Here is a 22,298-nt window from a genome sequence, read left to right on the forward strand (position 1 = left end):
GCAGCACTGGGACTTGAGAAACCATCGTTCAAATGCCCACTTAGCCAGTCACTGCCCCTCAGCCTAACCGACCTCACAGGGCGGCTGCAAGGATAAAATGAAGAGGAGAGAAGTGTGTGAACCACCTTCAGCTTCCTGGATTAAAGGTAGGACATGAATATAATAATAAACTATAACAAACAAATATTCACAGTAAGTTCTAAAGGCATGGACCCAGAATTGTTCTTCTGGAAACATAAAACGCAAAGGATCCATTTAATGCCCAAGGAGGGAGCTGCCTCATGCAGAGTCAGGACACTGGTCCATCTAACTCAGTAGTGTCTCTCACCAGAGGATGGGAGCCTCAGGCTCAGAGGCCAAGTGTGGCTCTCCATGCCTCTCTTTCTGGCCCTTGGAACTCAGCCCCTAGGTCTTACCCCTCATCAGCCCTGTTCCATACTCTCCTTAAATGCTTTTTGCCTGGCTGGAATGTGTCCTTCAACTATGATAACACCCCTTGCTTGCCTGGATAGCAAAGTTGGAGAAAAATGTGTGGATCGCTGGAATGTGGTCTGCTGACACAAAGCTAAGAGCCACATCAATTGCTCTATCCACTTTCTGTTTCTGGCGCCATCCACCAGTGGTATGGCACACTACAAGGAGATGTGGCCACACTTGGGAGTGGCTCTGCATGATTTCAGACAAGAGTGTTTCCCAGCCCTGCCTGGAGATTGAACCTGGGACCTTCTGCATGCAAAGCAGTTGCCCCACCACTGAGCGGAAGGGAGCAGAAGCCCTTAATAACACGGTGATCTATCCCTACTGATACCAACACTCAAAACTATTTTACATGGATTCTTGGGTTCTACAGATAGACACCTCATCATCTGGAGAGACAAGCAGCGCATGGAGGGCGTGGACAGTGGCTGCAACAACATTATCCACTGGGTCATCCAAGGAGAAGCGGAGCAAAAAGAGGAAACCAGCGTCAAGCAGGACACGCAGGACACTCCCTTTCAGCGAGGAGGCAAACTCCCCTGCCTTGGCCTGAAAACACACACCACAACGACAAAGGTTAAAGAGAGAGAGAGAGAGAGAGAGAGAGAGAGAGAGAGAGAGAGTTGTTGTTTTTAGAAGGCAGCCACCAATGTTGCACAGGGACGCTTTCCCAAAAGTCCTTAGACTGGAAACTGATGGAAGCAAATCCATTCCACTTCTTCCACTTCAAATCATGACATTTTCTCTTTTTTTGTGATGAAGATTGATATCTTTTGCATTCTTATCCTCTGGCAAAATGCACACAGCTATAAGGCAACTGAGTTTCTCCCTAGGGCTCCACAAATGAGATCACTAAATACACCATGGGCAGCTGCATCTCTGGCCTCGAGGGGGAATGTTCTTCCCTTCGAATTCTGCCAAGGTGTGGTCATCTCTCTTGTCTCTGATGTTTGCCCTGTGCTTTGGAGGCCTTGTGAGTGCTTCCAAAGCACAATAATAAAATCAGGCCCCTCCACTCCCACCCACACATCCTCTATGCATTCCACAAACAGTGATGGTCTTCCAGTGGGGACTAAGCCAGCCAAGATCTGTAGATTCTGGCTTATATCAATATACAATTATGGCCAATTTCTGCCAGACTTCATAACCTTTTCTTGTTGCTTTAAAGCACTTAAGAGCCTAATTTGGCTGTTCCCAATAGCCAACGTATTCAACTAAACCACAAATTAATACAATGCGGCAGATTTTTCTGAAACTTCACCATTAGCAGATTTGGCAGTCGCTAGTGAATTAAACTGCTAGCTGCCTTTTGTTTCCCTTAACTGAGAGCCAATTCCCATGCATGTTTATTCAGAAACAATCCACACTAGGTTTTAGTGGTGCTTGTTCCCAGGTAAATGTGCAAAAGAACATCACTCGAACCTTTCAGGATAGATAATAACATGATAACAGCATCAGAAGACTAGTAAGATTTCAGTCTAGTCACCAAATATATGGAGAGATCCAAATAATGTTTTATTTACTCATTAAGGAGGTAAAAGGTAAAGGTAAAGGTACCCCTGCCCGTACGGGCCAGTCTTGACAGACTCTGGGGTTGTGCGCCCATCTCACTCAAGAGGCCGGGGGCCAGCGCTGTCCGGAGACACTTCCGGGTCACGTGGCCAGCGTGACATCGCTGCTCTGGCGAGCCAGAGCCGCACACGGAAACGCCGTTTACCTTCCCGCTGGTAAGCGGTCCCTATTTATCTACTTGCACCCGAAGGTGCTTTCGAACTGCTAGGTTGGCAGGCGCTGGGACCGAGCAGCGGGAGCGTACCCCGCCGCAGGGATTCGAACCGCCAACCTTTCAATCGGCAAGCCCTAGGCGCTGAGGCTTTAACCCACAGCGCCACCTGCGTCCCCATTAAGGAGGTAGGAACCTTCAAAAATGTTTTAATACGGCCTTCCCCAGGCTGACTCCCTCCAGCTTTGCTGCTAAACTCCAACTTCCATCAGGTCTTAGCAGCACAGCTAGTGGTCAGTCTTAAAGCAACATCTGGAGGTGTCAGGCTGGGGAAGGCTGTTTTGACCACTGACCCATCTAATAACAAATGTCACAGTGGGAAGCTTTCTGTTGGAGCACCGTGGTCATTCTTCAACTTTGCAAAAATGACCACTTCAGACCCCCCTCCGTGGCAGGTGCGATAATGAGATTGGAAACTGGTTGTCAAGCCTTTAGGTATGTGGCCCTGAAAGCGAAGTTATGGCTATGGCTCAAGCTCTGTTTCAGACCGGTGGGTTTGGCCCCCTTGATTCTGAGGAATAATTTTAAATCTCCATGGGAAGGGGAGATAGTTTTATATAGAGTCCATGACGTATAGCCACACAAAGGCGGTGATCGCCCAAAGATTAAGGGATATTGCCAGACAGGAGGACATAGCCCGTGTGAAACCTGGGTTGTTTCTGGGGGAGCAGATGTATCGGGCTGCTCCAGCTCGCTACCTGGCGGATATCCACTACGTGGAATACCGCAGACTATTTACCGCGGCTAGGCTGAATGTTCTTGACTCGGCGGTTCTGAAGGGAAGATATGGAGGAGTCCCATGTGACCAGAGATTATGCCATTGTGCGTTGGGTGAGGTAGAATCCACAGAGCACATTTTACTGAGCTGTCCCTTCTACAACGATTTAAGACAGTATCTTATAACTCCATACTTACCCCAGCTCAGTCCCCGACAAAGAGGAAAGCAGACAGCATATCTGCTAAATAAGTCTTCTGGGAAAACAACCTTGTCATTGGCTAAATTCCTTTTCCTGGCACTCAAGTGTCGGAAACGTATAACTGAATGCTTTGATGTGGGTTATCTGTGAGAGGTTTAGTACTGTGGTCCTACCTTATTTATGTACCCCCATGATGTTTTAGTTTATAATTCTCTATTGTGTTTTATCTCTGACTATCGGTCAAATAAAGGAAATTGATTGATTGACCACTTCAGACCAAACCCTGTGGATGTACTTGCATGTCACCAAACTGTCTTAATTTAGAGATTCCCTAGGGCCAATTAAAAGGTGAACAAGATCAGAAATCAAAAAGCACATTGGTGATTTGGTATATGTGGAGATGGTTTTTGTGGCATCAGAAGAAACCTGGCCACCCCGTTTCTCTCTTGTCACCCCTACAAAGGTTAACTCACCTTCTGGACAATGTGACCAAGCACCTGCAAAGCCAGAGTCCTTTGCTGAATGACCTGGCTGCGAGACAAGTGGAAGAGCTCTTGGAGCGAGTAGCCAGCCCTCTAGCATAAAAATAAAACATCCAGACATTAGGGTATCTATCATTGTGTTACGTTACATACTACTGAAGAGACACCATCCTTTCACCTGAACAGACTCTGAAAGAAGCAAGGAAGTCAACAGGACTGTCCTCTGCTCTAAGCAAAACACCAAAAACTGAGCCTTCCCAGAAGAAACACTCATTGGAATGCTACACTACACTATCCAATAGTCTGGGATCTACTGTTCAATAAGTTACTGCTACTCAAGAGGAGGATGAGGGAATTTCCCATCCTCGTATGTGATGAGAAAAAGAAATCTTGCTCCAAGTAGCAATCTTATTTCACAGTAATTAATTCTCTGCTTCTTCCATTTTTGAAAGCATGAAAGTACTTTAGATGCCTTCAACTGAGAATCATTAATGGTCAGACCATCTAGCCCAGGACTACCTAAGAAGGAAAGACAGGAAAGAGAGTCAAACATGCAATGAGATCACAAGCATGTTCTAGCATTCAAGGCTGTTCTCCCTTACTTCTGCTTCCTCTCCGTGGTGGTGTAGGCCCAGATGTGTGGGGAGGTCTTTATCTGGGGGAATAAGATCTCCCTTCAGATTGAAGCGTGCCTGCATTGCCTATTGGAGAAAGAAACAAATAAAATTATAACCTTTATTGCCTACTGTGCCATTCAGCTATTCTACCAATTTAGCTGCTCACACTTAGTAGGATCTAAATCCCTTAACTACCCAAGCCAACTTTTACCATTTTTTGCTGACAACATGTTCTAGGCAAGGGGACAGCAGAAACTGCTACTGTACACCAGCCAGATGGTGGAGATGTTAGTTGCCAAACATGATGACAAGACATCTTCATATGGTCACAACTGAACCCGCAACTGGTGCCTGGGCGATTTCAAACACTGCTGTCTGGCCTTTGGGATTCTCTGTAGGCCAAATTGACTCTTCCAGGCCACACCCTCCTTGAGAGCTTCTGCCTGGCTAGAATGTCTCCTTGAACTGAGATAATGCCTCTTGCTTGCTTGGAAGGAGGATGGAAAGTGGTGTGGGGGTGGGGGGGTGGGGGGTGTAGAAACAGCTTTTTCATGGCTGGAGTGTAATCTACTGTTACCAAGGCAAGAGTCACACCCATTGCTCTTTTGCTTCTGCCCCCTACTGGGATGCAGCCTGCCCCCCGCCCCCCGAAGGTTCCCATAAAGGAAAGCAGCCCTCAGGCTGAAAAAGGTTACCTACCAATTTTCTAGGGGGAAGTTAATCTGAAAGCAAGAAAGAAGGGACTGTGTTTCATTCTCCTGACCTTTTTGGTTTTCTTCTGCCGAGGTTCAGGGAGGTCCTTCAACCACTGCAGCTTCTCCAACTCCACAGTGTCCATGTGGAGCCACTCTTTCTGAGGCTTCACTGGAAGGTCACCACCTTTTGGGAAAGGCAAAGGCAGACATTGTTATTCTTGAGCGTGAAAACAGAGCATGCATCACTTTCATTGTCAACATTTGTGGCTCTGAAGAAGTGCATCAAATACTGCTTTTATGACACTACAAGGGGAAGGGAAAAAAGCTCAGAGACTGACTCATCATTGATACATAAACATCAAAGGTCCACCAACAGTTTAATCTTCCATAAGATCTGGAGAAGGAAAGTGGATGGCGCCGTTAATAAAATTTGCAGATGAAATGAAGATGAGCTGAATATCAACTTGGACGTGGAGTGAATACAATCAGATTAGAAAATCAAGAGCACAGAATAACATGAGGCTAATGATTTAAACTGCACTCCAACAACCCTAAGGGTCTCAAAATAAATATACTGAGGAGAGAAAACTGATAATATTGGAAAGTAAGAGTCTTGAAAGGCAAGTTCAGAGGGCTCCATTATTGCCGTCTCACAAGCGATAATGTTTAGAATTCTGGGTCTTCACAAAGAGCCAGTGAGAAATTGAAAGGGGGAAAAAATCAACTAATTATACATTTTGGCTCTGCAGCAACAACTGAATAGGAGACTCTGAGCATAGCCAATAAGTTTTTTAATGGTTGGAACACCAAGAAGATCAATTATTTAGCATTATAGACTAGGCAGCAATGGAAGGAACAATTAGCACCTTGACAACCTCTTGAGATAAATCTACTGAGTTAACTCTGGAATGTTGTTCTAGGACAATGGGGCTTACAATTAGTAATGGAGTAAGCATCCAAATCAAGTTAAACAAAGCTCTAGTAAAATTACAGTAACAGCTTATTTTCAACCATTACCTATTGCTTATCTTTAGACTACAGTGGTACCTCGGATTACATACGCTTCAGGTTACAGACTCCGCTAACCCAGAAATAGAGTCCAATCTTAACCTGAAACTGTTCTTAACCTGAAGCACCACTTTAGCCAATGGGGCCTCCCACTGCTGCCGCGCCACCAGAGCACGATTTCTGTTCTCATTCTGAAGCAAAGTTCTTAACCCGAGGTACTATTTCTGGGTTAGCAGAGTCTGTAACCTGAAGCGCCTGTAACCCAAGGTACCATTGTACATTCATTATATATTTTTTAAAGAAATGCTGGAATGAAGAACAAACACACCAGTGGGGTGGGTGTGAAGCAGGAAGAAGCAGAAGAGTCTTCTGGTATTTGTTTTTCCCCTCTCCATTAATCACTAAATGGAGAAGGCGGATTAAACCATGCTCTGAGTCAAATTAGTAATGTGTACCACCAGACACTAGTATTGCAATCTTGTCAACAGTGGGGGGAAGACTGTTATGTATTCTAGGGTTATCAGCAGATTGTTGAACTGATGAGAAACCCCTTTAGAGAAACACAACCTGGCAGCCCGGATGGTGAATGTGCACTGAACCTTTCCAAGCTTATGTTTTGTTTTTCAGAATTGGGCGTGCAACATATAGTCAGCCTATAGTGCCATTTCCTGCAGCTTGGCTCTCTCCTGCACACTGCTAAAGTTCTGGCTCTCTGGTTCTCGGATTCAGCCACAGATTCATCGGCACCATGACAGCATAAAGTAGAGTAGGAGGAAGGTGTTGCAGAGAAATGTCTCCTACATATATTAACTGGAGAAGATTACAGAGGCTTTTGCCAGGCTCCCTCACATGCACCATTACGTCTTCTGGGACGCATGGCATAGAGTGCTGTGGAACTTGCACAAGAGGAAGTCTGGTTGAAACCCTGCTCAACAACAGAGGTCCTTGGGCAAGTGTAATAAACCTATTACACTATTTGCTGTGTGGCTAAAATGTTACTAGCCCTTGGGAGGAAGAGGGTGCAGATATCACCCCAGGCTTGCAAGCTTCCCCATCCTGTGTTCTAGTGCAGCTACAAGGAGATCAGAAGCCTTTGTTGTTGTTTAGTCGTTTAGTCGTGTCCGACTCTTCGTGACCCCATGAACCAGAGCATGCCAGGCACTTCTGTCTTTCACTGCCTCCCGCAGTTTGCTCAAACTCATGCTGGTAGCTTCGAGAACACTATCCAACCATCTTGTCCTCTGTCCTCCCCTTCTCCTTGTGCCCTCCATCTTTCCCAACATCAGGGTCTTTTCCAGGTAGTCTTCTCTTCTCATGAGGTGGCCAAAGTATTGGAGCCTCAGCTTCACGATCTGTCCTTCCAGTGAGCACTCAGGGCTGATTTCCTTCAGAATGGAGAGGTTTGATCTTCTTGCAGTCCATGGGACTCTCAAGAGTCTCCTCCAGCACCATAATTCAAAAGCATCAATTCTTTGGCAATCAGCCTTCTTTATGGTCCAGCTCTCACTTCCATACATCACTACTGGGGAAACCATAGCTTTTACTATACGGACCTTTGTTGGCAATGTAATGTCTCTACTTCTGATGTCTCAGAAGCCTTAGCTCCTGCTTAACTTCAGTTTAATGTGTCATTTGAGCCCCAAACTTTGGGTCCTTTTTACCCACCTCATCAGTTACCTGTCTATTCTAAGCGGCTGTAGTTCTCCAAGGTCTCAGATAGAGGGGTTTTCAATCGCTTGCTAGCCTTTTAGCTCACAGACAGCCAAGAGTGAAACCAGGGATCATCTGCATGTGAAGCAGCACTGGGCGATATATCAATATATAGCTCAGGACCAGTATTGGGAGGAGACCGTGACGACAGCTTCACTCGGTGGTATATCGGTGGTGAAACCACCATTGGCAGAGGGAGAAACAAGTTGGATCGGTAAGTTGCCAATACAGCTTGTTCCTCCCTCTGCTTCTTTGAACTGCTTGGGCTGAGGAACGTGCTGCTGCCCTCCCCTCAGCAAAGCAGTTTCAATGAGGCTCCGACCCGCCACTGGCTCACAGGAACCAGTGGTGGGATGGGGCTCATCGCGGCTGCTCAGCTGGGAAGCGCGAAGCCTGCCCTTCCCAGCTGAGAGAGCCCCGACCCCGCTCCTGCTTGCACTCAAGTAGGAGTGGGAATGGGGCCTGCAGCCTTGCTTGGCTACCACCTGGCTGCCTTTGCCTTGGGGTGCATGCTGTGCCTTTCCTCCCAGAAAGACGGAGCCCACCCTCCTGGTAGAAGGCAACCAGGTGGTGGAGGGGCTCTTTGATGATGCCGGCAGGTCTGCCGCTCGCCAGCAGCCCCTCTCCGCAAAGGGCAGATAGGGTGGTTTTGCACCACCTTGCGGACTTTGCCCAGGAAGGTGGGCTGGAACTACACTGCCATGTTGAAATCCCAACAGCGCACAGCCCCTAATGTGAAGCGTGTACTCTGTCACTGAGCTCTGATTGCAAGCTGCAATCTCTGCTTCCACTCCAGCAAAGAAAGTCCACTGGGGATTTCGAACCCCTTTCGGAGGAAGGATGGGATATAAATCTAATAAATCAACACACCCTTGTTACGGAAAGCACACTGTGGCCCCACCTGAGAGAGACCTTGAGAATCAGAAGCCCAAATTGTTGACCTTGTTGAGAATGGGTTTCCCCTTCTGAATTAATTGCTCTCTTCCCGTTGCAAGCACAAGCTGCCTTCTTCCCTCTGGCAACATGGCTGCTGCTAAGTCTATTCAAGATGAATTTACTCCTTGGCATCAACAGTGGCAGCTTTCCAATGCTAAGTGCTAATGCAAAATTAATAATACGTCTCCTGCTGGGCACAATGTGCTGCATGCATAACCTCGGGCAGCTTGAAAAGCTCCATTGATTTTTATAATTTCTCCTCTCTTCCCAACGATATACTAAGTCACCCCACGAACAGTTGCCCTTCCTTGGTTCAACACACCTTTCCCTCTCCTCCCGGAACCAAGTTCTGCTTCCCTCCGCACTCACATCTTGCTTCTCCTCTCCCAATATGCCATCTCATAAATCCATTGCTATCAATCTGCTGCTATCTCCACGTTTTTTAAGGCTCAAAGGACCTTTTTCCCCCCATCCTGTTGCAGAGGAAATACCCAACATTTCTCTTCAAGCAGTGCACCTTAACAAGCTATTGTTCTAGCGCCAGCCTGCTAAAAACTGAAACCCAATGCAGGAAAGCATATGAAAATGTGGGGGAAAGAAATTGTGGGCAGGGGAGGGGAAGCCGCTCTTGCGGAAGTGCTAATCCACCTGCTCTCGCTTCTTCTCCCTTCCCTCCTCTTGCACATTAAAGCTGCTCTCTCAAGAAGAGAAACAGTAAACACCACCCCTTATCGCACCAAACCACACCGCTCAAATCCAAGAGCGATTCAAAGATCTCATTAAGCAGGCTCCACAAGGCAGGGAGACCCAGAGAATATAGCACAACAAAGGATCAGACAGAAGGAAACAGCCAGCGCAAGTATGGGGCCGGGGCAGAGAGGCAGCGGAGAGGTAAAACACTCAAGAAGAGAGGAATGCAACAAGGCAGGAGGGAAAGGAACAGGATGAAAAAAAGAATAAAAGCAGGGAAGTTTCGAATTAAAGCTTACGACAGAGCAGGTCTGCACAAACTGTGGCCAACAGAGCCAGGCACTACTGGCCATGTATCGTGGGCTGCCTGGTATCTGGCAATCCAGAAAGCTACCTTATACCAAGACAGTCCACTGGTCCATCCAGCTCCGTATCCTCTGCACTGATTGAAATTGACAGGGCTCTCTCCCACCAGCCCTATGTGGGGAGATGCCAGGGACTGAACCTGGGACCTTCTGCGCTCAAAGCAGATGCTCTGCCACTGAGCTAGGTTATCATCCATGCTAGTTATCATCCATGATGGCAGGCAGTGGCTCTCCAGGATTTCAGACTGAGGCCTCTTCCAACCCTACCTGGACAACTCAGAGCCTTCTGTCTGAAAGCTCCTGCTCTATCACTGAGCTGTAGCCCTTCTGGAATACACTTGGAGCTTTATTGTAACAAAATGCTGAGGCAAGGAGCTAAAGAACAGGATCCCCAAACTGACCAAGTTGAAGGCCTCAGAGATTCTGGCCTGACCCCTCAAGGTCTCATTTGCAACTGAAATGAAGCCCTGAGTGTGCTCTGCTTTCTCTTTACCATTTCTTCCTCCCATCACTGTGGAAATTAAGATGTAAGTTCCTTGAGGCAGAACCTTTTCTCTCCCCGCCCCACCCTCAAATATTTTTTTAATGCCTTCCCTCATTGTCTGGGGATAACCGAGGCAATGAGCAACTGCTTTTGGCTGTCCTTTAGCAAGAACTGCCTGCAGGTAACTCAATCTGGACCCACTAGCCAGATCACTTAAGTACAGGAAACAGAAAGGGACCTGCAGATATGGTAAGAGTACAAAGGGTATCATCATCAGAACACAAGCTCCAGCAGAAGCCCACAGGTCCCTCTTACGGATTTGACTCCAATCTTGAGGCATCATAAACAATGTACTTCCTCCAATGCACGTATTATCCCCATTCCTACAATTTGAAGGGGATGGAAAGTGGGCGCCCCTCTAGCCTGCCAATCAACCAATGCCTCAAGCTGTGTGCCTTTTAAGCCTAGGTAATCCACACTGAGGACGAATATATCATAATCTAAACACAGGATTCTTAAACCTCACAGGATTTATCTGTCTTGGGAGAGATTCCAGCTAGCTTTAAGCAGCTACCGAAATCTGCTTCCTCCACCCACAACCCAAGGCCTTTTGTTCAGAGCAAGTTCTAGTTTGGAGGAGTAACTCCACTTGGCAGTCAATCTCCTTCCCGAAAGCCACAACAATTTCTCACTGGCTTCACCCAACCCCGCAGTGCTGTAGAAGCCGCAATGGAGACCGAGCTACATTAGCAGCTTCTGCAGGTGCAGCCGCTAAAACCTGTTCTGGCTTATCTTCACTCACTTCTGCAGCGCAAGCAGCCAATGATGTGGTTCCTGGACTCATTGCTAGCATACTTCTTTCTCCAGCCCCTAAACTTCCTACTGTTCATCCTTGTTCTCCAATCTCACAAATCAGATCCTTTTGCTGATTCTTTCTACAAAGCCTCTGCCCAGGTACCTAATTTGACAGCTCCGTTGTTAACTTCAAACACATCGCTTCTGGGAATCAAGATATAAAAGCCAGGCCCAGAATCACCTTGCAGTAAAAATGGGTTTAGGGTCATTTCAGAGTGGAAGCAGAAAGAGACTGTAGCTGAAAGAGACTGTGGGGGCAGGGGGAGTCCCCGAAGCAGGTATATGTTCACAAGGAGCAGGTAATGTTGCCATATAGTGCCACACAGTGAATGAATCAGCAGCAGCAAATATATATATATATATATATATATATATATATATATATATATATGCACAAAACCCAAACATATTGATTGTTCCCAAAGGACACGCAGCTTGCCAAGAAGTGAAAGTGAAGGTGCCATTCAAAACTACTCTTATCAGCAGCTGCATCTGTAGTTGCCATACTTTTCATCTCTGCCACCCCTTGCCAGAGAGTATTGCAACACCAGCAAATATATGAAAACTGCATGTAGCAAGTTTCCCACCCCCACACCCCCTAAGGTTGGGTCAGGTAAAACAGCCTCTTCTTAGTTGTACGACAAAGCAAAATTACGGTCCTGGAATTGTTTCATTTGCACAACAGATTTGAGTTGAAAATACTTGGCCTCTAGAATTGAAGCAGTGATCAAAACCCTGGAAGAACAAGCATGTATATTATATAGAAACTTGGATATTTTGCTCATCCATTGCAACAACGCGTAACTTTTCCTTACCTGTGCTATCCTCCATTCTTGTACCAACTTCTGTTTGCACGGACTCCTCCATGCCCTCCTCCTCTTCCATCACTGGCTTCTGTAACAAAGGAGCTTTCAGAGTTTCTTCTGCTTCATGCTGGGGTCTAGGCTGCGTTTCTGGATGAAGAAGCTTTCCTGGCCTCTCATGCTGCTTTTGGCTTTCTCCTTCCCGAGCTGCCTTACCATCACGTTGTGACTTTAAGAATGCAAGTAAACCAGGATCTGATAACCATGAAAATGGGACAAAATACTGTCAGCATTAAAATTCCTCCTTGATGCATGCGTCAATTCTTTGAGTCAATAGTGATTGACGCTATTACAGTGGTACCTCGGGTTAAGTACTTAATTCGTTTCGGAGGTCCATTCTTAACCTGAAACTGTTCTTAACCTGAAGCACCACTTAAGCTAATGGGGCCTCCCTCTGCTGCTGCACCGCCGGAGCACAATTTCTGTTCTCATCCTGAAGCAAAGTTCTTAACCCGAGGTACTATTTCTGGGTTAGCGGAGTCTGTAACCTGAAGCGTACGTAACCCGAGGTACCACTGTATTATTATTATTATTAATAATAATAATTGTTGCTGACAATATAAAAACATAAAAATGCATATCCTCATCAGGTCCCCTCCCACCTGGCCTTCAGACAGATGACTGCTTTTCAGGTTGCAAGTTAAAGACACGATATCACATTTGTATCTCAGAAGCATCCCGTCCAAAAAAATTAATGTAAGCAGCTAACTTCAACAGACCCATGAGGTCTGTGAAAGAGGCTTTGCAGTTTGTGTGCCTGTTACAAAGTCGGCTGCATAAATTAAACATGCCAACAGGAAATCTTCAAGCGTGGAAGCGAGTCCTGGGAATGATTCCACATGTCTGAAGCTGGCTTTGCTGCTTTGGACAACGTTCTTTTGTGTAGAGTTCATGTTATGTTTTGTGCTTTCAAAACTGAAGGGTTTAAACTGCCCTGATCCTTAAAAATCAGAGGGGGGTTAATCCAAATCACTGAATAAGGTGTACAGAAGTCAGCAAGAAGTTCGTACCTAGCTGAGCTAGCAGTCGTTTCTGCTCCTCCAAGATCTGCTCTTGAGACATGGACTGCAGCTTCTCCAGGTTCTCCTTGTGGATGTTCTGGGCTTCTTGCTCTCCTCCCAGGCTTCCAAGACCTTTCCCAGTGACAATACTTGACCGCTGACTGTGTACACTACCAGCAGGCTTATCTAAAAACAAAGGGCACTGTGAGTGGTATTCATAAGTAAGCCTAAACTGACAACATACTCCACTGAGTTGATTTACAATCTGGTGCATGTAGTCTCAGACATTAAGTCCCACTGAGTTCAGTAGTGCTTACTCCAATGTAACTGTGTGCAGCATCACCGCCTCAATGCTATGGCTCACCAGCACAACCTTTTAAGGAGATACTTGCTTCTCTATGCTAATATTCAATAAGCATCTTCAAGGCTTCCACATGCCATCAGGAACTGAGAAGACTTGCTCCACAGGTATCAACATTTACCTTCCTCACCCCTGCGGAATTGGGTCTCCAAGGCTTCAGAAGGTAGGGCAGCATCTGGAGCTGCTGATCCTACATTTGTCTGCTCAGCTTCCTCAAGAGAAAGAGAAGATATTTGAGCCACTTCGGCTGCCCTCTTAGCAGCTATCTTCTGAGCAAAGATACTTTTCTTTCCAGCTGCTGATTTTGCCTGTAAGAAGACAAAATAGCAAGTAAACACTCCTATGTCTTTCTCATATAACCAAAAATACCAATTCATCAACATTCCTGTCACTCACTCCAATTGGGTCAATATGTGTTATCCAGATTTTCTGCTGCCTTCAACATGGATTTCTATATTGTGTCTTCAACTGCAAGCTGTAGATTAGACAATTTTAAGAGGGGGTGGAGAGAGACAGAGTCACAGCCGTTCCTCACTCTTTCCCAGATACGATGTAATATATTACTTCGCTGTTAAGTGTTTAAACACCAGGAAGAGGAAAATAAATAAATACATTTCTTGACAAAATGCAGCAAGCAAGAAAGCATCTGGTTGTAGGTAAATTCTGACTAGCTTGTTCCACTCTGCCTCTATGATTAATCCAAGAGTCTGCTTATCTGAATGGTTTGCATTTCTGAGGATAAACAGACTTCACTGTCTTGGAAAAGCCATCTCTGAAGATTTTGGGACCGTAAGAGGGCAAGAATTTCACAGTAATAAATTTGATGAATGATGCTTAACTAATGGATTTTAAAATTTGCATAGTGTCTACACTCAGGCTCTATCAGAGACTTACTATTGTTAAGAAAAAAGCAGCATGAAGCATATCCACCTTGATGATACTAAGCCAAGAAGCTGCGATGGAAAGAAAAATGATATATTGCTACAGCCAAGACTGCACAACCGATATGCACACCATGAACTGTGTGGAAACTGGCAGCAGAGTTTCTGTGGATGCAGGTTTGCTTCCCTCGAACAAGAGCCAAAACAGCTGGATCAGCATGCAAAAGCCTGTCTGTACATGCAGAAGAGACTCTCTGGATCGCGGCCCATGTCTCCCATCAGCATATTAAAAAACAGAGACAAATAGTAGCACCTTCTATATTCAAAATGGCAAAAACCAACATCGCACACCACAATAGAAAACTTTGCAATGCACTCGAAAGACTGGCTTTTTTATTTAAAAAGCAAAACAGCATTCCCTGTAGCAAGCTTTTCAGATGCTCCAGCCCTTCAAGTCCATGCTGTCTCCCAGGAGACAAAACTCTTGCATGTTCTCCCCTTCTCTCCATTGTTTTCTGAGCTGTTGCCTCCTAGAGTTCCAATCAGTAGTCTGATGGGAGTGTCTGCCAATTCTGACTGCAGCTCCCATAGTACAAATGTAAGTGAATAGGCCAGAGGTGCAGGCAAACACAAGGCCACACCACAGAACCCTGCCCCCCCAAAAACCACATTTTGTAGCATGCCAAAAATGCAGTTCAGACTCCACTAAACTAGGAAGAACCCCAGGTAATTTCAGGGCTCTGCTAAGATTCATAAATGACTATGGTAGTAAAAACTGGGCAGAGAACCACTGGAAACACACGTAACTGCACAGAAGTAAGGAAAGTGCTTTGTAAAGGGCACTGAAGGAATGTGATAGATAATGTATTGCTTTATCTTACACTTCACTAATGTGAATTCACCACTCAGTGCTAGCAGGTATCCGAAAGTTTAGAATGGCTTCCTTCATCAACTTTGGAAATATGGAATAAAATGTTTGGTACCGTTAGGCTAAACTTCACCAGGAAGTGGTGTGACAATGACAACAGGAATCACAAAAACCTGCTCTATTTCCAGACCTTGCCACTAAGGGGATAAACCAAATCAAGGGCATGTCCCACACTTGGGGTCAAGCTGGTGACCCCTCGAGGAAGCCCCATGGCTGTCATGAGCCAGCCACTGCCTCCCAAAATCCAACCAAAGCCCAACAATGTCCCATCCATCTAGCAGACTCATCACACACAACTGAAAATCCAACATGTGTGCTTTTAACGTAACTCACTGCATCCAGTCTCCTATGTAACGCCCTAGAAGCCCCAACACTTCCTCTATTTATTTAAAGCATTTTTGGCTGCACAACAAAGTCCATCAGCAGCAGATTGCATTATGATGAAGCATAATACACAGAACTAAAAGAAGAAGAGTTTGGATTTGATATCCCGTTTTATCACTACCTGATAAAAGCTTACCTCCCCCACAACAAACACTCTGTGAGGTGAAGGTAAGCTAAACAAAGCAGAAACAGGAGGAGAGGGGGCTGATAAATGTGAAGCTGCTTTTCTTACCTCTGTTTTTATTTCGGACCTGTGAAAGACTCTGGGAAATGCATCTCCAGTGAAGACAGGCATGGTCACGTTGGCAGTGCTTGTGTCACGTTCCTGCCACAAAGACACAATGCCAAATGAATACTGGTTTCATTCATTAAAGCATTACAGTGCTTTACAATTGCTCAGCAGAAGGAGTTTGGCCTTAGACTCCTGCTCAGGTCTTCCCTCAGCTATGAGATAGTAGCTGTTGCAAAAACTCCTCACTTCAATTTTCATTTTGTACTTGTCTAAGAGTGGCCTACTTCTAAGAATGAAAGAGGTGCTAGGTTCATCAGCATTGGACAAGGACAGCTCCATTCTTTCCCCCAGAAAATGCATAGAATTGTGTCACTTGAGAGATGCCTCACTGAAAGACACTTGCCAACCATCAACACTTCCATGGTTTTTTTAAAACAACTTTCATTATATATTTTTTAAGACAATGTAGCATAAATTGTAAAAAGGCCAAGAGACCAGAAACAAATTCTTACTAGACAATAAAAACATTATCTTGGCATTAACAAAACCGGTGTTGAATCGTCAGTTAACCCATGGATTTCTAGCAACAAATACAACAGTGCAGCTGTGTCCTTCACAAGGTGTAATTTCACAACTGAAGCATATCCACACATGCCTATATCCAAACAGGCTACTGAATATTTGTAACTTCATTATTTGTAACTGAGGTCAAAGAGACTTGCTTCCAGTTAAGGGGGCAGAGAACTGCAGCCTTTCTAATAGAATGACTGACAGCCTCTGTCACATCCAGAGGCTGCTAATGGAAGGGTGGAGCAGAGGTACGTACTTGGCCTCCCAGCAGGTTAGTCACGGCTGTTTACTGGGGGTGGGGGAGGTCAGTGTGGTGCATACGCACAGGGTAAGTCAATCTGGGCACCCTCGCCCTGCTCTCTCCTAGAAAGCTAAGGTAAAGGTAAAGGGACCACTGACCATTAGGTCCAGTCACGGAAGACTCTGGGGTTGCAGCGCTCATCTCGCTTTATTGGCCGAGGGAGCTGGCATTTGTCCGCAGAAAGCTTCCGGGTCATGTGGCCAGCATGACTAAGCCGCTACTGGTGAACCAGAGAAGTGCACGGAAACGCCGTTTACCTTCCTGCCGGAGCGGTACCTATTTATCTACTTGCACTTTGCTGTGCTTTCGAACTGCTAGGTTGGCAGGAGCAGGGACCAAGCAACGGGAGCTCACCCCGTCGCAGGGGTTCGAACCGCCGACATTCTGATCGGCAAGTCCTAGGCTCTGTGGTTTAACCCACAGCGCTAATAACTGTTAGTGAATATATAATCGGTTATGATGTCATTCAAAATATACGAATAAGCCACCTCAAAATGATGTATACATCATACAACACATCTCACAAAATATTCAAGTAACTACAAGTTGTTATACGTATCAGAGTCAAACAAAGAATCAAACAAATCAATGAATAGCGAGGAACGCCAAGCCGTCTCTCAAAGGAAGACGTCTCACAAAAGGACAGTATATCTGGAATAGTTCAACTGTTTCAGAATAAAGTCTTCATCAGTGAATAATTATCAATGAAATATTCATACTAGTGGGGATCATGCTAATGGGCACTGATCCACTAATGTCCAATGTGTTGCGTTTGCATCTTTGTAGATTGTTACATTTTGCAAGACAGGGGTTTGTGTTTCTTCAGATTACTCTCCTAGAAAGCAGCAGTGAGTTACCTGCCAGAAGGTCAGGTAAGCGCCTCCTCCCCACCACCTTGTCTGTTACCGGTCATTTCAGGACCTCATACACAAATTTCACACCTAACAACTTGTTCGCAACATGGGCTAAGTTCTGCTTGACCTTTTCTACTGGGGCGCACATCCCCAAATACAAAATAAATGCGTCTCATGTCAAATACCAATGGAATCTTAAACAGATATATGTACCTTGAAAGAAGGACATGATAAAATGCATGTTGGTGAAATATATGTATGTGGGCTGCCGGGGAGTGGGCCCCAGCCCAAAAAATGGCTGGGGCATGTTCCACAGGGGGGGATGCACTGGGACAACCGATCTCAGTGATCACGGGTAGGAGGAGGAGTTACGCTAAGACTAGACCATGTCATTACAGAGGAGGCAGGTTTAGTCGTTGTCTGAGGACTATTCCTGCCTCCGGGTCTGGTCCTGACCGGATGGATACTAGAATCAGCAAGGGATACCCACATGACCTGAAGGTGCTGCTGTGCAATGCCAGGTCAATGATTCATAAGACTACTGCCATCCATGACTTGATCATGGATGGAGGACTTGACCTGGCATGTGTAACAGAGACTTGGTTGGATGAAGCAGATGGGCCTGTCCTTGCCGCTGCTTGTCCACCAGGTTTCTCTTACGCACAGCAACCCAGGTCATGTGGGCGGGGGGGGGGGTTGCAGTTATTTTTAGGAAGTCATTAGTTTGCACCAGGCGTCCTATTGGGAAGACCCAGTTTTCCGAGTGCATGTTCTGGAAGTTGGGCAATAGGGGCAGTACAGGATTCCTTTTGGTGTACTGACCTCCCCGCTGCACCAAGGATTCCCTGCCCGAGCTGCTTCGGGTCATGGCGGATGTTCTCCTGGAGACACCTAGTTTGGTCGTCCTAGGGGATTTTAACATCCATGCTGACACGACCTTACAAGGGGCCGCTCGGAACTTCGTGGAAAGCATGGCCTACATGGGGCTGTCCCTGAATAAGTCTGGCCCAACCCATAGCCGCGGACATGCCTTGGACCTGGTGTTTACCTCTATGGATGTTGGTGATCTGACACTAAGTAAAAGCGAAACGAAAGAAGTGCCATGGTCAGATCACTTCCTGGTGCAACTGGACTTCTCTGCGACCCATCCCCTTTGCAGGGAGGTGGGACCAATTCGGATGGTCCGCCCCCGCCACTTAATGGATCCAAATGGTTTCCAGAGAGTGGTAGGGGATGCTTTATCCCATGTTGATGGCCTTTCAGCTGATTCCCTGGTGGCCCGCTGGAATGTGGAGTTAACCAGGGCTATTGACTGTTTGGCTCCGAAGCGCCCTCTCCGATTGCATGGAGCCCAGACAGCACCGTGGTTTTCCACGAATCTGAGGGCAATGAAACAATCGTTGAGACGGCTAGAGCGCCGGTGGTGGATAACTCATTCCGAATCTGACCAGACACAGGTTAGAGCTCAACGTCGAGCCTACCAAGTGGCGATAGCGACGGCGAAGAAGAATTTCTTCACCACCTCTATTGCATCTGCAGAAAACAGCAGCAGGAGACTTTTTCAGGTGGTTCACAATTTAGCGGAACCACCTGCAACATCGGGGCCCAGTACGGGCCACGTGTTCTCCTGCAATGATTTTGCAAAGTTTTTTGCAGATAAAATCGCTCAGATTCGGGAAGAAGTAGACTCCACCGTGGGAGCAGGGTCAGGGCGGGAGAGTGCTAGAGTTTTGTCTAGTCAAGTTGAGTGGGATAAATTCCAATCTGTTACCTCCGAGGATGTGGACAGGCTGCTTGGACGAGTGAAACCAACCACCTGTCTCCTGGATCCTTGCCCACCCTGGCTTATAAAAGCTAGCTGGGAAGGACTGAGCGATGGGCTTCGTGGGGTGGTGAATGCTTCCCTCCGTGAGGGAGCCCTCCCAGACCCGCTGAAAGAGGCGGTTATTAAACCGCTTCTTAAAAAACCATCTTTAGATGCGGCCATGATGGCCAACTATCGCCCAGTCTCAAATCTTCCATTCTTGGGCAAGGTGATTGAGTGAGTGGTTGCTGAACAACTCCAGGCACGCCTGGAAGAAGCGGACCATTTGGATCCCTTCCAGTCGGGATTCAGGCCTCATCATGGGACTGAAACTGCCTTGGTCGCACTGGTTGATGATCTCCGGCGGGCTAGGGACAAAGGTGAGAGCTGTTTCCTAGTTCTGCTGGATCTCTCAGCAGCGTTTGATACCATCGACCATAACATCCTTCTGGACCGTCTTGAGGGGCTAGGAGCTGGGGACACTGTCATACAGTGGTTCCGCTCCTTCCTCCTGGGCCGTGTTGAGAAAGTGGTGGGGGGGGATGAGTATTCAGACCCCTGGGCTCTCATTTGTGGGGTGCCTCAGGGTTCTGTCCTCTCCCCCATGCTTTTCAACATTTACATGCAGCCGCTGGGAGAGATCATCAGGAGGTTTGGGCTGGGCGTTCATCAGTATGCGGATGATACCCAGCTCTACCTCTCTTTTAAATCAGAACCAGTGAAGGCGGTGAAGGTCCTGTGTGAGTGTTTGGAGGAGGTTGGAGGATGGATGGTGGCTAACAGATTGAGGTTGAATCCTGACAAGACAGAAGTACTGTTTTTTGGGGGACAGGAGGCGGGCAGGTGTCAAGGATTCCCTGATCCTGAATGGGGTAACTGTGCCCCTGAAGGACCAGGTGCACAGCCTGGGAGTCATTTTGGACTCACAGCTGTCCATGGAGGCACAGGTCAAATCTGTGTCTAGGGCAGCTGTTTACCAGCTCCATCTGGTACGTAGGCTGAGACCCTATCTGCCTGCAGACTGTCTCGCCAGAGTGGTGCATGCTCTGGTTATCTCCCGCTTGGAGTACTGCAGTGCGCTCTACGTGAGGCTACCTTTGAAGGTGACTCGGAAACCGCAACTAATCCAGAATGCGGCAGCTAGACTGGTGACTGGGGGCGGCCGCCGAGACCATATAACACCAGTCTTGAAAGACCTACATTGGCTCCCAGTACGTTTCCGAGCACAATTCAAAGTGTTGGTCTGACCTTTAAAGCCCTAAACAGCCTCGGTCCAGTATACCTGAAGGAGCGTCTCCACCCCCATCGTTCTGCCCGGACACTGAGGTCCAGCGCCGAGGGCCTTCTGGCGGTTCCCTCATTGTGAGAAGCAAAGCTACAGGGAATCAGGCAGAGGGCCTTCTCGGTAGTGGCGCCCGCCCTGTGGAACGCCCTCCCATCAGATGTCAAAGCGATAAACAACTACCTGACATTCAGAAGACATCTTAAGGCAGCCCTGTTCAGGGAAGTTTTTAATGTGTGATATTTTAGTGTATTTTTGGTTTCTATGGAAGCCGCCCAGAGTGGCTGGGGAGGCCCAGCCAGATGGGCGGGGTATAAATAATAAAATATTATTATTATTAATATGTATACACAGTTTTGATAGCCAATCCATGTGTTTTGCTCTTGGGTATATGAAGCCAAGCTCTAGTGTAGCTACTACACTAAAGATCTCTGGCAGCAGGGCTAAGAAGGACCATTGACCTCATAGAATCATAGAGCTGTAAAGGATCCAAGGGTCATCGAGTCCAACCACCTGCCACGCAGGAACATCAGAGAACACCTGTCAGTAAGGCGGCACTCACTCCATACAAATCAGCTTCCTATAAATTCAGTGGTCAGAAGGTGCCACAGGTCATTCACAGGTCAATCATTACCACAGGTCAATCAGAGGCTTAATCACTATGACTGTAGTTCTTATAAACAGGACGCACAATTATTTTGCTGAAGACAGCTGTGATGTGTTGATCACTGCGATCCAACTGCTCTCCTGGATCCTCATCAAAATAAACACGGGCACTTTTGAATTTGGATTTTTTGGGAGGTGCTGGTGTCAGTGGAGGGGGCACATCAGGAAAGTCTGAGAGAGAAAGAATATGAAGAGCATTAGTAATCTCCAGGTGTTTTATGGTGTTTTAGTATTTTGCTGGAACAACCCAGTCAGATGGGAGGCATATACAGTGGTACCTCGGGTTACATACGCTTCAGGTTACATACGCTTCAGGTTACAGACTCCACTAACACAGAAATAGTACCTCGGGTTAAGAACTTTGCTTCAGGATGAGAACAGAAATCGTGTGGTGGTGGCGCGGCAGCAGGAGGAGGCCCCATTAGCTAAAGTGGTGCTTCAGGTTAAGAACAGTTTCAGGTTAAGAACGGACCTCCGGAATGAATTAAGTACTTAACCCGAGGTACCACTGTATATAATAAAACTATTATTATTATTATTAAAAGATGCCCTTAATTCCAACTGGGTTGCTGTCTAGTCTTGACAACAATCTGGCACCAAAAATGGCAGCTTTGCAAACAGAAAGAGGGATGGCTGGGAACAGTAGCAAGTGCAGGCAAGGTTACAGTAAGAAAGGTGTTCAAATATATCTAGCAACTAACAGGCAATGAATAAGTGATTTTGGTTTTCGTTGACTACTAAACCAGCCTTCCCCAATCTGATATCCTCCAGATGGGACTGATGGGAGTTGCAATCCAAAACATTCAAAGAGCACTAGGTTGGGGAAGGCTGTACTAAACCATAAATACAAAACAAGACAATTTGAAATAAAAAAGGTAAACTTACCATCCAGCATCACCACATCCCTGTCATGCTGCAATGGGGGTCTCTCATCATCTCCACTCCCCAGATCCCCTCTTCTCTTATCTGCTTTCTTTACAACCTTCACCGCCGGAGAAGCTTTCGCTGCCAGGAACTGATTCTGGAACTTCAGCAAATCTGCCTCAGACTCCCCAGGCTTGGGCCTTGACAACATCTTTCTCCTTTTGGAGTCACAGCCTTCCTTTACAGAGCTTAAGGGTTAACCTGAATCAGGTGAGGAGAAAGGGAGGA

General features: G+C 46.6%; 1 protein-coding gene across 2 annotated transcripts in view; it reads right to left on the reverse strand.

Annotated features, from left to right (window-relative positions):
• Positions 1-22,298, reverse strand: part of RPAP1 (RNA polymerase II associated protein 1) — a 53,638-nt gene that overhangs the window by 26,235 nt on the left and 5,105 nt on the right. The window contains exons 2-11 of one of the 2 annotated variants that reach the window (XM_079964325.1): positions 22,032-22,271; positions 21,172-21,317; positions 15,670-15,762; positions 13,366-13,552; positions 12,893-13,069; positions 11,835-12,077; positions 5,040-5,155; positions 4,262-4,360; positions 3,651-3,752; positions 859-1,026 (exon numbers count right to left, since the gene is read on the reverse strand). In XM_079964325.1, coding sequence (XP_079820451.1) covers positions 859-1,026; positions 3,651-3,752; positions 4,262-4,360; positions 5,040-5,155; positions 11,835-12,077; positions 12,893-13,069; positions 13,366-13,552; positions 15,670-15,762; positions 21,172-21,317; positions 22,032-22,221 — 1,521 coding nt within the window. In that variant the 5' untranslated portion in view covers positions 22,222-22,271. The remainder of the gene's footprint in view (positions 1-858; positions 1,027-3,650; positions 3,753-4,261; positions 4,361-5,039; positions 5,156-11,834; positions 12,078-12,892; positions 13,070-13,365; positions 13,553-15,669; positions 15,763-21,171; positions 21,318-22,031; positions 22,272-22,298) is intronic. The other variant, XM_079964326.1, reaches the window with a different exon arrangement.

The sequence above is a fragment of the Podarcis cretensis genome (assembly GCF_951804945.1).
Source record: "Podarcis cretensis genome assembly, chromosome: 1".
Taxonomy (NCBI): Eukaryota; Metazoa; Chordata; class Lepidosauria; order Squamata; family Lacertidae; genus Podarcis; species Podarcis cretensis.